The following is a 17,833-nucleotide window of genomic DNA, read 5'->3' as shown; positions in this document are numbered from 1 at the left end:
TCGCTTGAGACAGCCTGTCCTATCCAAAAAGGATATTTTATCTTGTTCTTATTTCACCTGATTCCTTTTTATATTCAGTGATTGGTGTACAAATTATTGCTCTCTAAAAAAGATTTAGCATCATATCCTCGGTACTAGCGATACCCAACGGGCGTACAAAGTGTATGAAAATTGTCTTAGTCATCGCGAAAATATTAAGAAGATAATGTACATAGGCTGGTTTTATATTTAATTAAAAATAATGTAATTTTTGAAAAAAAAATATGGCAACCCACCAAAAAACCACCAACTTAAAGAGCCTGTGCCTATATAACAAGTTTTTATTGATGTACGATTACTATCTATAGAACATGAGTCTACAAAAACATTACTATATATATTCCAAAATTAGATTGGCAACAGATAGACCATAAGAGAAATGGGACTTGTTTTAGAAATAGGTATGGAGTTATAGAGGGTGGAGTAGAAGAAAAAAAAAGGCAGAGTAACGTTGCTTCCCCCTAGTGGTTTACCTTCAATGTTCTATGTAACTATAAGATTCTGGAGGTTCTCTTCGTCTTTGCAGGCGATGCTGAAAGCCTTCTTGTCACTTTGATTTCCTTTACTATCGAGACATTCGTTCATTTCTTCCCCTAGAAGAAGCGTATCATTTTTATTTCGTTCGCATTTTTATTCCTTCAGCACCATCATAATACAGGAACCATTATTATTTACAAATAAGAGAATTATTAATGAGTAAAATTAGTTTTCTACATTGCTCAGTAGTTGGCAAATAAGTAGCGATATCATTTATGTTTAAATTGATAATTATCTGTAGCGTGATATTTCCCTTATTAACATAACTCATAAACAATATTTTTAACTGTACTCTGTATTACTTTCAGTTGACTTCGTTCTGCCAGAAAAAGGGCAATCTCTTATTGAAGCCTACCACAATTGGAGGACGAAGGCTGACAGTAAGGTAAATGTATATTAAATGAGAAGACAGTCCTAATTTCATTTGAATAAAAAAATAAAGAGAACACTAATCAGGTCGAAATTTCTTTTTATTGATAGATTATTAATGACATAATAAATAATATTTTATAATTATGAAAATGTATAGAGCGTAAAATAAAATAATAATTTATGGAATTATGTATTTTTACACCATTGCTCCAAGAAATAATCATTCTAACTGTCAGTACATGGGCACATTGCTCACGCAACCGACGGGCATTGGGCATAAAAGTACTCGAAGCGGTTTACCCTCACTAGGCGGACCAAGGACATAGTCCAGGTCTCGGGAAGTTGATGACGATCTATAGGTGAGACTTATGCCTTGCAGTGGGCGTCTATAGGCTAACATGATGATTATTTTACACAAAAATTTCCTTGCAAAACTTGGAATCACAAGACATGTTAGATGTTATGCAGATGGCAAGTAATAACCGCTGCATTAATGTGGTGCACATAGTTTACAAATCCAATTTCATATATTAAATTTAAATTGCAAAAATATAATTCAATATTCAATAGTAAACATGTTTACAGGTAATCGAATTGTTCTTGTTCTTTGTTTAATTTAGTTACATTTATATTTCCAGGTATGCTGTGACTACGCCCTTCACGTGGGAGTGACTTGGTGGTCTCCTGCCGTCGCGAAGGAAATGGAGAAACTCTGCTCCGAAGAGTACGGAGTCAACTCTTTCAAGATGTTCATGGCGTATAAGGATGCGTGGATGCTGGACGACTATCAACTCTACGCCGCTATTGAGACCTGTAAACACCTGGGAGCTCTGCCGCTGGTAGGTTTTTTTTACATTAATGTATAGCGTGATTGCTTATAGATTTAAAAGCTTAAAAAAAATATACCTCATTTCAATTTACATATGGTACACTCCATTCAAAAATCTATGATATCAGATGTTATAAATTAAATAACATATGATAATACGTAAAAAAATTGTTTTCGAAATTCGAATTACTGTTAATTGTTACTTATTATCTGTCCCTCCGGACTTTGTGCGGTGTGTATTTATTGACCTGTCGCATGCCAATAGAAAAAAAATGTTATATATTACAGAATCATCCCTTTATACAGATGGATTGTAAATAAATGTAAAGCTTTGTGCTGACAATTGAGCTGATATTAATTTTTTTGAAGCGTGACTGCTTTAAATCTAAAACCAATCGCCTTGTACAGTGCTATAACTTTAGGACTGTGACTTTCTATGATTTTGATTATAATACGTAATAAATATCTTAAAAGTTTTAGGCAATAACAACAAAATAGACAGCCATCCATATTATACTATATGTATTTGCTTATTAACTTTCAATCCATCAGGTCCATGCAGAGAATGGTCACATCATCGCTCGCAACACTGAGAAGCTACTGGCTGCGGGAAAGACTGACCCTGAGGGGCATGAACTTTCACGAGATGAGGAAGTCGAAGCTGAGGCCGTCAACAGAGCTTGTGTTATTGCCAACCAGGTCATTTTTTTTTGGATGAACTTTTAATGCTGTTTGAGTAGAATTTGCAAATCTTGTGTTCGAGGCGAGGAGGAGACCTCCTCCCGAGAGGATAGGAGAGGCCGTTGAGCTCTTAGGTCGCTATGGCGAACCCATTACCAAACTACGATATTAAACTAGACTACTTGTCTAGTATTCGTCTATTTTCTCCCTTAAATATTGAGTCAATCAAAAAAATATAACATATTGAACGTAACGTAGTACTAGTATCTTCATCATAATTTTGGTCTTAGGATGTCCACTGCCTAGACCTCACCTATGGTCTATGTCAAAGCTGAGGACATAATGGGCAGAAATTATGATGATTTGTTCGTTTAATGTCATGTTCGAACATATTGATTTCACCATAATATGGATTACAATTTTCTATGTAAGATTGTCACCTGTACAACACATGGTATATTTTTGTTACTAACAAAAATATTTTTAGACATATATTCCTAATAATCGTCAGTCGATATTTTAATTTCGTATTGATGTTAACTACAGTTATCTTGTTACAGGCCGACTCCCCTCTATACATAGTGCACATAATGTCTAAGCACGCTGTCAAAGCACTCGAGATAGCAAGAAGCAGGCAGAAGCATCCGGTCTATGGAGAGACTCTTGCCGCGACCGTTGGCACTGACGGTAAGATGATTCGTCAAAATATATACGTAAACACTGTACATTGACCTTAAATATTATCACTGCCATAAACAAGCGTAATTTAAAAAAATATTTGCAATTGGCAATGCGTTCGATTTTTAAAAATGTTTTTTTCATTAACATGAATTTAAATGAGATTGTTTTGGTAATTTTCTACGACGCAGTGGACGCTTAAAGATGCGTGACCAAGTAAACTTGTTCTTGTTTTATTTCCGTACTATCGTTGTCTGGAAGAAATAAACTTAAGTGATGAAATGGCCATCGTATTTTTTTTTTACAACTACACGAGTGTACAAAAAACAGTATTAAATCAAATTAAATAGCAATGGGCCGCAAGAGATACATGAGGTTCTATTAACTCAACAATGGTATACAATATTACATTTTTTCCAATAACTTTTGCAATTATTTAAGCTCCCAATTTCAATTATAACACCAAGGTAAGTTATATTCAAAGTAGACCTTTTGTTTCTATTAAATAGGGCATGACAATATGTAACACTTTAAATCAACAGAGTAATTAAGGTTACTACAGATTGCAGTTAAAGATATCTCCAGTTTCTCAGGATTATGCGTTCGCCCATTCCCGTACTTTCATATACACCTAACCCACAAAGATGTCAATCTTGTTTCATAGAAGTGCTATTTGTTACGCTTTCAATGCATACACTGACAAAACATTTGATGGCTTTTGATACATCTCCTATCATGCTGTATTTGTCTAAAAGATTTATGACTGATTACACTATCTTAATCATAAGGACTTAAGGATGCGTTTATACTGACATTTTAGTCAAAATTATTATATTTTACACGTGCCATAAACCTGTTATAATGCTATTTTACTGCTGAAGTAATTAGTTTAAAATAAATAACATTACTTAATACCAAAACATTTGTTTCATTATTATTAATAATCAAATAAGAATTAAAATTAATTATTAACTAATCAAATAATATTAATTATTTATATCAATTAAGTATTGTTTTTTTAAATTTTCTATTGTATTTATATCGCATATTAAATGACACACAAAATAACTAATGAGAAATACTAATCTTTCATAAACAAATATTAATTTAATATTTCGGAACTCTAGTTTCGGCCGGTGTCAACAGATGGTACTAGTTGTTCGTAAACTTATAAAAAGGACACCGCGCGGTAAAATCAACATTAATAAAAAAGACACATACAACACAACACACAACGACCCGACATATACATATATAATTAAATTCAAATAATTATGGACCATAACTTACCAAAAATGGCTGAAAATATTAATGTAAGAAACGCTGAAACTGATTTTTAACTACAAATTCAATAAAGTCTTTATAATTCTGTACAACTTTTACAATTAACTTTATATACTTAAATATACACGCAAACAATTTTCTCACAATCACATTAACAAATAGATAAATGTCATTTGATTGTTAAAATTTTTGTTGCTTATGTAATACATTTAAAAACATTATTTAATTACATCGGTAGTTAACGAGAAGCACGCTGGCAACCAACAACATTTTATAATTAAATATAGTGTAATTTTAAATAAATTAATAATTTCTTTACAAAATTCTGTTATTTGTTCTGTTATATAGCTTTAGTAAAAACATTACACTGTAAAGCTATAAATACTAGCGCAGAATCTAGTTTATATAGTAAACGTTTTCGTGATATGAAAATGTATTTGAAAATCTATTATTGTCAGGCACCCATTGCCGCAACGCATGCTTCCGCCACGCGGCCGGTCACGTGATGTCCCCTCCACTTCGCTCTGATCCCACCACCCCACAGGCCATGGTGGAGGCCCTCGCCGAGTAAGTATTTATTAAACTTTACTAGGGTATATGTCGTTATCATTTAAAATTCGTTAATTGTAGTTGCCTTCATTTTCAAAATCTATAGGACTTTTGAACGCCGCGACTCTTTCCCGATTATCTGGGTGACGCAACTATAGGGCATCTGTATTATATACTTGTATCTGCTTTTGTTTACGAATTTGGCTGCGAAATGCTTTGTAAGCTAAATAGATTACAAAGCGATTCACACCCAGCGCATGTTTAACATTGTATAGAGCGAGACTACAAATCCTGTAAAATAGTATGGTGAAATGTTTGACAACTGGAAATACTTCTTTTATATCGATGGTATACAAGAAGAAAAGGATAATCGTAGGCGCTAGTTCAAAATGGTAGTGGACAATCCACACTACAAGCAGAACAGATGTTTGCTGGGGCCTTAAGGTTTTGGAGTGGAACAAGGAGCAAAACCAGCGTAACTTTCGCCCCCTTGGGGGATAGACGACCTTCTTGAGGTCGCCCGAAGACTGCTATATGCAGATCTGTCTTATTGGAAATCTATAAGGAGGCTAGACATATCTAGCAGTGAACATGTTACGGCTGAAATGATAATGATGAAAGAAAAGTGTTGTTTTTACTATCTACGTCAAAGTATATGTGTGTGTGTAAAAATATATTAACAAATTTTTCAATCCGCCTTAGTAACATTGTATAATAAGAATTATATTTTATTATCAAATATTATAAACATTTCAGTGACTGCCTGCAGCTGATAGGAAGTGACAACTGTACTTTCCACGAGAAGGACAAAGCCCGAGGTCATGGCAACTTCGCCAAGATCCCGAACGGCTTGAACGGGGTCGAAGACCGTATGGCTATACTGTGGCAGAAGGGTGTCAATACGGGTGAGTTACTATTAAAAATAAAGCACCTATATGTTGTACAAACATATAATGAAACTGTTAACCCGCGGTCCTCTACCGAAGGCTCGCTTTTAGTGAACCAGACTCCTAAACGCGATGAGATACCACTCTATGGCCGACAATAAACTGCGTTCCATTTGATATGCTGTGCAACAGTTGAAATACTTTATGATTACTTTCTTATTATTTAGGTCCACCATACTTAGTGGCTTAATTTAATTATGAAAGTTTTTTTTTTTTACTTCAAAAATAACATATTTTATAAAAGAATTCCTACCAATCCGGTGAAATAAATAATGTAACTGTCCGATATTATTTCAGCCGTAACACGTTTATTCCTTTGACCTCTCCGCAGATTTTCAGAAAGACTGGTTGGAAGCCGAGTGGAAAGTTTCTAAACATTCCACTTCGTTTTCAAAGTTACTACTTTTCGGAACATATGTAGTTAATATGTAGAAAATTTGTCGCGCACTATGTATTGCCATTTGTTCGACATTCGACAGTATATTCTTTGGAAAAAAAACCGTCCTATTGTCCTATTTCCAAATGGGCCTAAAATCTTGGATAGGGTTATTGTCAGTCGCCTATCAGATTGTCTTTAGCTGTGAAGTCAGGTCTACATTTATCATTTATGATGTTTGCAGGTATAATGGACCCGTGCCGGTTCGTGGCGGTGACGAGCGCGACTGCCGCCCGCGTGTTCAACCTGTGGCCGCGCAAGGGCCGCGTGGCGGTGGGCGGGGACGCCGACCTGGTAGTGTGGGACCCTCGTCTCCAGCGCACCATCTCGGCCGCAACTCACGCTCACGCTGTTGACTTCAATATTTTTGAGGTACCTACATTCATTTTCAAAAATTATCTTTATTATTTCCAGCCCATAGACGCCCGCTGCAAGGCTTTTGGGGGGAGACCTATGCTCCCCCAAAATTCGCCATCATGACCGATCTTGCGCTGCCCGCATTCAACTATTTTCCGCGACCTTGACTTATGTTATAGGTCCGCCATTCGATTGAAATGACTATCGACTCCACAATATGAATATCTCATATTGGACATAAATACTAATAAATAGCTGAAATATTATCATTTTTAGTTCCAACAATTTCTTTTATATGGGTCTCTTTCATATATCCAAACAGAGCAAATAGCTTGATGAAAATGCTATAAATTTTATAAATCCGTCTTATATATAAACACAACGCTTGCAGGGCCAGAACGTGGTGGGAGGTCCGCAGTTTGTGATCGTCAACGGACGCGTCTGCCTCGACGACGGTGACCTCCGAGTTGTAGAGGGTAATGCGTTTTTACTGATGTATTATTATGAAACTATAAAGCATATTTTAAGTAATTTTACCCCATAACAAAAGAAAAATTTTCTTCTATGAGTGCTATTAATTTCAAAAAATTTCAGCCGTAGGACCATGATAGCCTCATAAGCCTCCAAGAAAGATTTCCAAGTGGACCGATTGGCAGGGGCCAACGTCCAGCGATATCCGACTATTTTAACCGTGTGGGTGGACATGCTACGCTGCGCTTGCCGGTTCGTGACCTCTGCTCGAGAACCTTAAGGCCCCAGCAAACCTCTGTTCTGCGCGCTATGACGCCTGCCCACTGCCACTTTAGGTTTCCAATCCGCGGAGCTATGTCATTTACTATTTATTTCGTATCTATTATTTCGTATCTCCTCTTTCCTGATTATTATCTCATAGGAAAATCCCTACTCTGTGACTTATTCAGCGAGTATCCTTAAAATATTAACCATAAATATGGATGGCTAATAGAGATTTGAGGAGTCAGAGTATAGTAGATTAACAGATAGAGGGAGAACTCTTAACATTCCTACTCCCTGGACTTATCAAACCGATCAGTGATTGAATGTGTCGTGCTTTATTGTTGTCGTTTCGTTGATTGACTGGCCTTGCCAAAAAGACCATAAGTTTGTTTAATAGACTAATTTTAATTTTGTGTATTGTCCGTTAGGTTTCGGTAAATTCTTGAAGACACCAGTGTTCAGCCCCTACGTTTACGGGGGCGAAACTCCAAAGTTGCAGACGCCGGAGCCATACGCTGAATCGCCGAGACATGGGTCGCCGTCTAGAATCACCAACGGCACGCCTACTAATGGTAATGGAAAAACTGTCTACCAGATTAATTGTATATCTATCTATCTGGTGTCCGCGTCTACCGTATACCGATACCGTAAAAAGAGACTAATAAGACAATATCTTCGACCTGGCTAATGCCTGGATGCAAAAGAATGATGGTTAGTCCGAGAGAGACTAAACCCGATCGTAAAACAGCCTACGCCGAACATCGGACAGCAGTCAAATGACTCGACTACTTTATCGCTATTTAAAGCATGGAGTTACCAAAAGAGCACAGAAGCTAAATGACCCTAAAACTCTAAAGTCGGAAGTACCACCACTTAATTATTTTCCAAAAAAAAACATTCTTTTTCACGATTCTCAAACATTGAAGATTACGACGCGAGGAATTAAACTGAAAATATGTAATAGTTGTTAAAACATATACATTATGAGCTGTATGTTTCATAATTTACATGAGTAGTGCCCTAGATAAAACTCAAAATCTAAGGTCCTTAATCAAAGTTCTTTTAGGCTGCCACCGCGCAAACAAAGAATTATTCTTTTGATGTCAATGAAGAAACTTAACCAAACAAATTAATATTGCATACATATTTCGTTCCCTTAGATGTTCAGCGATGTCGCAACTTATTTCAAGTGCTTCATTTTGCACTGAATTTTTAGTTTACGCGCTTTAGTAGGGATAGAAAGTTCCAGCAATAATGAAAGGCCATCTACAAAGCCACAAAATTATTTGTTCTAATCATTATAATGTTTGTAGGTTTCAACTATTATTAAGTTACAAAGTAAGAAATATTGCCAACAATAATGGTTCATTTATGTATTTTTTTACAAAGCAAAATTATTACAATTCCATTAAATTAGTACAAACTGTGATTGTTTACGTGATATTTGAACTCGGACTAGATCATTTTTTCGTTTATGGACGTAACCTACTTAAAACCTACGCAGAATTTTAAAACATAATCTGAGACATTTGTAAAAATTTTAATACACAACTTTACGCAAAATTATGTTGAACCCGTTGAGGACGCTAAAACAAACTTCTTAACAGTTAAATCAATTTACAATTATATACTAACATTCAAATTTTCCTAACACCACTTTGATGATATTCTTTTATTTACCTTTCAAATTATCAATCATGTTTTATATACATAGAGATGCTTTCAAGATTTAAAGATATATCTATTATAAAAAAAACAATTAGATATTGTATTCTATATATTGTTGTTTTCACTCTGTTCATAAATAAATGAGCATTTAAACATCCTAATCTAGATGACCTCTAACGTGAAAACAAGCGCCAGTGCCTTCAAAATATTTATTTTTCAGATTTGAACATAGTGAGTAAGCAGATGGCGGACACCGCGCTGTCGTCGGGCTGCAGCACGCCGACAGGCCGCAAGATGCGCGAGCCCGGCCAGAGGGACCTGCAAAACTCTACATTCTCTATCAGCCGTGCGTATTATACATATTATTAGAAAAATAACATTCTTCGGTTAATTTTATGTAGTTTTTATTAGAACTAGATGCTTAGAAAAATTCTAGTTGGCATTTAAATCTCTATTTGACAAAATTACAACTAATCATCATCATCATTTAAGCCTTTAAATGTCCACTACTGGTCTTAAACCTCCCTCATAGATTTCTAATAGGTAGCGGCCTATATCCAACTTTACCAATAAGCATTAACATTATTTCTATCTTGTAAGAAGCCATGATCTAATATAGACACAGGCTAAGTCTTAGAGTTTGTTACCTTGTTCAAGCATTAAAAGTGATTAACTTAATTCGACAGTCAACCAGTATACTATTGAATCTGACAAAACCTACTTCATGGAATGACTATTTTTAAGATTCTAGATAACATCACATACTCATTTATATTTATAATGTTATTTAATCTATCTAGGAAGTATAAATTGATAAGTTGTTGTCAAATATTAAATTGTTGACGTATTCAATCTTCTCAATTATCTCGTCATATCGTAGTTACCTAGTTGTCTGCTACAAAAAAACTCGATTCGTTCGTATTTTATTGTGGAGAACCTGGTTTTAATCTTAAACTAGTCGAGGACGAACTTATTGATAAGTCTTGCTGTACCTTGATCAAAATTAATTAAATAATGGCTCATGTTTATAAAAACTTTGGCAAAGATAACTTCAAACAATGACACTGTAAAATTTACTTTTTCAGATTTGATATCGCACTAAGGGATTGTCAAATTTATAATCTGTGGTACAATGAGATCGTAGCCTTCGCTTAGCTATACCACTGACTTTATTGTATAATTAGCAAATAGATACTATACACTATTAATTTTTAATACGATATAATTATCTTGAACTATAATAAATTTACATATTGCAGAGGAAATGGAAGGGCTCGATACGAAAACTTCTGTGCGCGTGAGGAACCCACCGGGCGGGAAGTCGTCCGGCCTCTGGTAAAAACCGGACCAAACCGGTTACGTCCGGAGTAAAGCGGCTTAAAGGACGCGGGAGAGCTTCCAACGCTGGAATCGCTTTTGCTTGTGAAAGATCCGAGATTTAAAAATAACCTTCATTTCAATAAGTTAAATAGATTTGATGATTATATTTTAATTATACAACGTTATGATTTAAATAATTCAAGTATTACAATTTAATAGCAAATGTTGTCCGTTACACTAATTGTTACTACGTATTATTAATATATGTTGCATCATTTTTTCATAAATGTGAAGTAAAATTTGAATTACAGCTTAAGCGATGCCGGAAACATTTATAATATAATCTATGAATAAACAGACTTTATCATATAGTATGTGCCTATCACAGAACTTTGCTGAATCTGTCAAAATGTTCAATTTTTTTTCAAATTGCAATGAAATCTTTTATTTTCCACTTTCGGCAGATTTGGTAGGGTTTTGAGTTATGATTTGCAATATTAGACTGCTTATTATTTAGCGCATGACATTTAAACTGTTTGAGAACTGCGAGGCAATATTTATTTGGTTCGATAGACTGATTTCGTAGGAATTATAATAAAACGTTGACTTTTGTATTTGCAAGATAGAATTAAAATAGTAAATCAGTAAAATGATGTGACGTATGGAACCAATGTTTATGTGGTATAAAGGATTTTTTGGGATAATCTTGTGTAGTGTAGATTGAAAATAGCTGAAAACTTTTCTTCTATGATCTAAATTAGGAGCAAGTTAATTTTTTTATTATAGTCCTTTTAGTTTAGTGTTTTAGTTTCTAAATAATGTTAGTATAGCATTTAATAATTAATATTCTAAATTTGTTTTCATCACCTTCGACAAATAGCAAGGTCATAGATTTTTATTATCTCTTAAATATTTTTATTTTCACTTAACACCAATTTCAATTACGATAATTAGTGAACGTTAAATGTATTTTTTATATTTTTTTTTTACACAGAACCACCGGGCATGAGCCTAATATAAAATGTGACGAAAAGAATAAAAAATGTTAAATTTAAAAATGGAATATTTCGTGACAAAGCACATCGTGTTGTTATTCTATATTAGAAACTAGTTTCTTACGTCAAAATTTGCGTGTTTGTTAGTGTCGATTGTAGTTATTTCAACAAATACTTTAATCATTAAAATAGTATATAATTATTGTAAAAGTTTTGTAATTATTATAGTCGAATCCTTCTTTATCAAAAATTGTTTAATGGAAAGAATGTAAAGCGTATTGGCTAAGATTTTCGCCGGCTGTAATTTGAACTTTAAAAAATCTTAAATAATTTAATAATCTGTGGCAAAAAAACATATTTATACTTTTGGTTCATCATGAATTTATAATTAATGTCAAAAAACACAGCAATTATGTAATAATGATTTATTATTGTATTTGTCGAAGTTGTATTTTTTTATATTTAATTGTAACTCATTTTGAATTAACCAATGCATGCTGCATCTATCTGCATTCAGGTCATTTTCAAATGATTAAGAAAATTATAATACTGAATAACATTATATTCTTTACCTTTAGAAACTGAATCTTTTTATTACAGCAATCCAGTTAATATTAATAAATATGTTTCTGTTTCATATAATTTGTTAATAATAATGTATATCAATTTCTTATAATTTTTGCAATAATTAATGTATGACAAAAATATTTTTAATGCTCTTGTATGAATGTAATGTAAATCATATTTGTTTGGGTTTGAATGCTCTTAATATTCTCTCTTAATAATTCCTTCCTGTCATGTAGAGATGCCCAGTACAAATTTCGTATAACGTTTATACACTTATACCCTACTAGTCTTGAACGACATCACAATTTTACAATGTTTTACACAATTTCTTAATGTGTCTGTTCTTTATTATGCATTGTCACAAAATAAACAATGTAACCTTATAACGACTTTTATTTACCTTAAAACCAGATAAAAGTTTGCTTTTTAAATCGACAATAATTGAATTAGTGTGTATTCTATTTTTTAAACTGATTTGTTATACTACAACCAATGATTGTCTTGAAATCTGCATTAGTATAAAATCAAGGAATTTATATCAAAAACTATAAAAGTTTTATTGTTTTGGAAATAATAAACCATACCAACTACGAAAAATGAAAATTCAGATCGGAAGAGGTCCACAACTAAATAGTATGTAACCATTTATTAAAATTTTAAATTACAACTTAATATTGAGTTTTATAGAAAAAATTTAAATACAGGTTAAAAAGAATGATTGTGACAGCTAAGTGAACAGCTGAATTCAGTTTTTTTTTCTCTGTGTATCAGCCAGAAAGTTTAAAAGTTGATCAGGTTCTTTGTTTTTGGAGATGTATCAGTTCCCATGATATGACATCTTGACGAAGTCAATTCATTTCAGATTGAACTTGACTTTATATTTTTAAACGAATATACTCGTTTGTGTTCATAAAAGCCTATATATATATATTAGTATATATTATATAAGTTCTTATGTATATTCCAATCTTTGTTTGCAGGCCTAACAGGACGTTACAATAAGTTTATACACACTTAGCATTTCCAAATATAGGACTTTTGTATTTCCTATAAACCATTGAGTGATAACTAGGCTTTTCGAGACGTTGTTTAGGTAGCGTTGGAGGATTTCAATGTTAGAGTGGCTTCTTGAACCAAAGAGTTCTCTACCGTATGCCCACACCGACTTTAATATGCAATTATAGACCAGTGTTTTATTTTTTAATTTTAGTGAGTATTGTCTACCTACCAGCAAGTACACATCTCTTAGTTTCTTATTGTTCGCTAAGTGTTCCTTGCGAATCGTCTACTGGTATCGCCAGTTACGGGAGTCGAGTTACGAGTCACGAGTTACGGGTGTTCGAGATTTAAGAGTAAATGTTGTTTAATATTTTCCCTAATCGTTATTGCAGATCCGCGGCGCTACTTTCCACGTGGATGGAGAGAATAGTATATATTTTACGAGTAATACTACTTTCAGTTTGTTGGCAGCTAAGCCATTGATGTTTCCTGTGGTAATCCGAAGACATCATGCGCACGCATCATTTTGCGACCGGGCTATTTATTAGTGTTGTTAGCGGTAAAGTGTCCGTTTGTCATATAAAAATATCAAATTTTTTATTGTTTGTTCCAGTGATGAATCAAGTGAAATCATTATAATCATAAATTAAAAATTAATATGAATTTGTAAGTTGTAAGGAGTATTTAAAGTGGGCCACAATTACTTTCATAATTGTATATTCAGCTTACTAAACAAATGTCCTTTTTAAGCGGTCCCAAGCAGTCAATAAAATCCAATAAACTATTTTTAATTCTCATATTTTCTTAATTTAAAACTGTTGAGACAGAAATGGTGAGATAAATAAATAAAAGAATGCACAAATACAATTTTCAAGTTGTTTATTAAAATAATATTCCTTCAACTGAACACAGACACGGGTCCAGACCTAATAATTGAGTTTTCTAATTTGACAAAATTTTCCCTACAAAAAAAAAACATTATCGACTCGGCGCAGGAGCCGCCTGTCTTTGCCTTCTTAACAATAAAAACAACCTATAAAATCTATCAACATAAAAGACCTTTCAGAGGTATTAGGTATAGTAAATACCCATAGTTTTTACAGTTAAATTTGGCACTGATATATGTATAGTTACAATTGTTACTGTCCATCCGTTAATCCCTGATCTGTTAAGTTCCAGATGGTTTTGGCACGCATTCGTTTATACATTATCGCGAAAGCAAAAGAAAATCGAAATAATAAACAAAGAAAATAAAAACAATTTCTTCTCTCATGAAAGCAAATAATTCCGTATAGTTTATATAAATTCAGAAATAGTCCTTATAATATTATTTTACAATGAAAAATTTATATATTCCGAAAACTATACAATACCCATATGAATCAATATTGCACAGGAATTATATCATGCAAAACCATGCCAATGATACTCCAAACTGGTAAGATTGTCTCAGTCGCAATAACATTAATGATAAAATGATTGATGCATAATCCTCGTCATTTGTTTACATTAAATTTTAATTTCTCAAATCACCGAGAGCGCAATTCGCATGTCAAAGGTTCGATATTGCATTTAACAATGTTAAAAATCTTAATAATAACAATTAAAAAATAGTTAATTAACAAAAAGAAGTGTTGGACAAAACAAACCATCCGTGAACATTCCGAGTGTGCTATTTTAATTTTTTTATAATTATAATAATAAATGCAATGTCTTTAATACCAAAAACTGTTACAGATAACCATGAATTTATTTACAAGCTTCAACCACGTTGGGCTCAGCGCAATTGTAGATTTAAGAGTGATATACATACAGTTACAATTCTGCTTTTTATGGGAGTTGGTATTCAACTAATATTTTTTTCTTTAAACTTCTTTTCATATAGCAATAATGTATATATAGGTAAGTAGAATAGTACACTTATCATCTAATATGACACAGTTTGATTAAATCCTACGTTTTATACATTTACACCGCTCTTGTGTACTTTACACATATACAGCGAGTGTTGTGTTGCCTTCCGGACTATGAAATACATTAACTTGATTACATTGTCATAGAATAAAAACATGCAGCGGTCAATACATACTCCATTAAAACATTTCCTCTTTTAATCTATTATTGTGTTAATAAATTTTGGATAATTGTAATTTCATTTACAACAATGCGTAACGTTTTCGAAAATTATAAAAAAAATTCCATTCAACATATAATTCATAAATATAATCGTAATTAATTAGCTATTTGAGTAGTCAAAGAAATAAACATAAACTTCAACAAGTAAAGTTCCAAAAGGCAAATCCCACAACACAATATTAAATATTTTTTCACTCTTATAACGTGCCTAATCTATTCTACGACAGTCTAAAGATTCCGCACAACGGAAAAAACAGTTTTCCCTCAGAGTCGTCTTATTTTTTAAGCTATACACAAATTTGACTCTAAGGGAGTATTTAATAACTAAATTCCAAATTAATTAACACTACATGGAACCTTTTATCTGGTGTAAGCCGTGTAAAGAAAATAAGAGAGCAATAGAGGCGAGTTCGATCTAAACGTAAAATAAGTTATGCCTTTGAAAACTCTTCCATTCAACCAAGACACATGATACACGATAATATTTGAACTATTAATGATTTATACGCGTGTACTTGTCACATTGATTTTATTTTATACTTTGGAAAACTTTAAAGCTACTATAAATGGAGAAATAAAAGAAAACTTGATAAAAAGTATATATAAAAGCAAGCGGCCATTGTTAAGTATTAAATGTTTATTTTACCCATGTTGCTCTTAATAAAGATTTTGGAGCTATTTAAGACAATTGACCATGATTGTTATGATCGAATATAATTATTTTTAACAATCATTTATTCAGATTTGGGTGATTATAAATGCAATTGATTGTCCAAAAATAATGTATACGGACGTATTTCTTGATAAACAGTTATAGTAAAATAAATAGGTATTTTGACTAATAGAAGTGTGCATATTATGTTTGATTTTATTATTTATAACAGCAATAATAGTTTTCGTTGTGCAACTATAACTGTTAAGCTATATAGCGTCGGAGTCTAGGCGCTATAACGTTATATAGCAGGTTATATACCGAAATGGCACGAATCGCTGTGACTAGTCATTGAAAACCAACCGTCCAATGAGTGCTGTTTAATGAAATACGATAAATGACTCTGTCAAGATATCTGAGATCATGGTTAGTGACTGGGGAATGGGGGACAAATGTATGTGTGTATTTTGGTATTTTATTTTACATATTAAGTTTTCATGTACATTGCACCCGTATGACTTACCGAAATATCGCACATATATGGTTAAATAAAAAATTAGGCCTTTTACAGTAGTTGTTAAAATTAAACTGCTATTTTAGATAAGTGAGGAAATTAAAAATGAATGTTAAAAAGTACACAAAATGTCGATATTCCCAAATGTCATACGCGCAAACCCGTGTTATTTAGCACCCGATGAAAAAAAAATATATGAACGTTTAATTACAATATCGTCGAAGTATCTATACACCGTTTGAACATGTCTCCTTATGCCACAATAAACACATCTTAGTTCATTGAGTAGCTGCTAGATGGCAATCTCCGTCGATAAAGTCCCACTAGATGGCGCTGATCTAAAATTGTTACTTTAAAATTTTGATCGTGAGATGGTATAAAAAGCATATTAATTACTAAACAAAATTAAAAATTAACAATTCTAGATGCTTATAAATATTTAATTTTATGAGTAACGATATTACTGTTATTATCAATATAAAACGCTTCGATCGGTGTACCAAATAGCAGCATATAGCACAACACCGTCACACTATCACACCGGGGCGTCGAACCGGGCGTCTGTCACACCGCGCCGCCCCGGCGAAGAGAAGTGAACTCTAGTCTTAACACCGTCACAATGTCACTATCACGAGGCCGACACTACGACACGGATATGACCTCGTGGCCGGGTCGAGTCTGGGCGGCTCGTGGCCACGACTGCGACGTGAGCTGTCCCACAGAAAGAGGGTTGTTCGCGTCTCGAGGGTTTGTCCCAACGGGATGTCGGGGAGGGTTTGGAGGAGGATCGGATGCTGGGGACGCTAGGGAGGATAACGCGCTGAGGCCTCCGGGACTCGAGGCCGAGTTCAGAGGTGTGTCGGCCTCGCCGTCACTGGAGGCGTCCGAAAGCTCCTCCAACTTCACGTCCTCTTCAGAGCAAGGGGACTGTAGGGTCGCGATCGGGTGGGGGACGGTCCCCGAAGCGGCCGCCAGGGCTTCCATGTAGCGAACGCACTTCTTCTTCCGCCTGTAAACACATTTTGCATTGTTAGTATTCATAATACATAGTAGTGTGTATCGTCAAACCAATATCTGCTATTATAATTTAATACTTTTTCTGAGATTTTTACATTCGTGCTATTATGACTTTACTTACATTTTAGTTAGGTAAATGGATTTATTAATTTATTAATATTAATAAACATTCTGATTCATTCTATGTACGTCATGTGTACCAGAAGAATCTGATTTGGTAGAAACTAGAATCAAAATGAACTCCATTGTACTGACAAACAACATTATTAAGGTCCCATAGGCAGTCTATAGGTGTGGCTTATGTCCAGCAGTGGATGTCCTGCGGCTGAAACGAAGCAGTGTGGAGCTTTTTCATACAATACTAGCTATAATCTGCTCGCTTGGAGAATTAAATGTATGCCTCTTCAACCACCATTGCGAGTGGAATTTCGTAAAATCCGTTAAAATCTACTAACATCTACTCGGCGAAAGAAATATTCTTCCAAAGTTTGAAATCCAAGCCTAGAGTCAGGACATGGGTG

At 33.8% G+C, this 17,833-nt stretch overlaps 2 protein-coding genes across 5 annotated transcripts in view; one reads left to right on the top strand and one right to left on the bottom strand.

The window, feature by feature from the left end:
* Nucleotides 1–12,350, top strand: part of CRMP (Collapsin Response Mediator Protein) — a 71,186-nt gene extending 58,836 nt beyond the window's left edge. For both annotated transcript variants that reach the window (XM_068768538.1, XM_068768536.1), the window contains exons 4-14: nt 885–961; nt 1,587–1,787; nt 2,330–2,476; nt 3,019–3,145; nt 4,879–4,987; nt 5,726–5,874; nt 6,537–6,724; nt 7,101–7,185; nt 7,873–8,016; nt 9,333–9,458; nt 10,372–12,350. In XM_068768538.1, coding sequence (XP_068624639.1) covers nt 885–961; nt 1,587–1,787; nt 2,330–2,476; nt 3,019–3,145; nt 4,879–4,987; nt 5,726–5,874; nt 6,537–6,724; nt 7,101–7,185; nt 7,873–8,016; nt 9,333–9,458; nt 10,372–10,451 — 1,433 coding nt within the window. In that variant the 3' untranslated portion in view covers nt 10,452–12,350. The remainder of the gene's footprint in view (nt 1–884; nt 962–1,586; nt 1,788–2,329; nt 2,477–3,018; nt 3,146–4,878; nt 4,988–5,725; nt 5,875–6,536; nt 6,725–7,100; nt 7,186–7,872; nt 8,017–9,332; nt 9,459–10,371) is intronic.
* Nucleotides 12,351–13,855: 1,505 nt separating this feature from the next.
* Nucleotides 13,856–17,833, bottom strand: part of pan (pangolin) — a 204,652-nt gene continuing 200,674 nt past the window's right edge. For all 3 annotated transcript variants that reach the window (XM_068768720.1, XM_068768722.1, XM_068768721.1), the window contains exon 12: nt 13,856–17,304. In XM_068768720.1, the coding sequence (XP_068624821.1) occupies nt 16,938–17,304 (367 nt within the window). In that variant the 3' untranslated portion in view covers nt 13,856–16,937. The remainder of the gene's footprint in view (nt 17,305–17,833) is intronic.

Source organism: Battus philenor, unplaced genomic scaffold (genome assembly GCF_028537555.1).
Source record: "Battus philenor isolate CCGP_79_NKW_IND1 unplaced genomic scaffold, ilBatPhil1.0.hap1 SCAF_26, whole genome shotgun sequence".
Lineage (NCBI taxonomy): Eukaryota > Metazoa > Arthropoda > Insecta > Lepidoptera > Papilionidae > Battus > Battus philenor.
The sequence above is the reverse complement of the archived record's forward strand: the minus strand, read 5'-3'. Positions and strand labels throughout refer to the sequence as shown.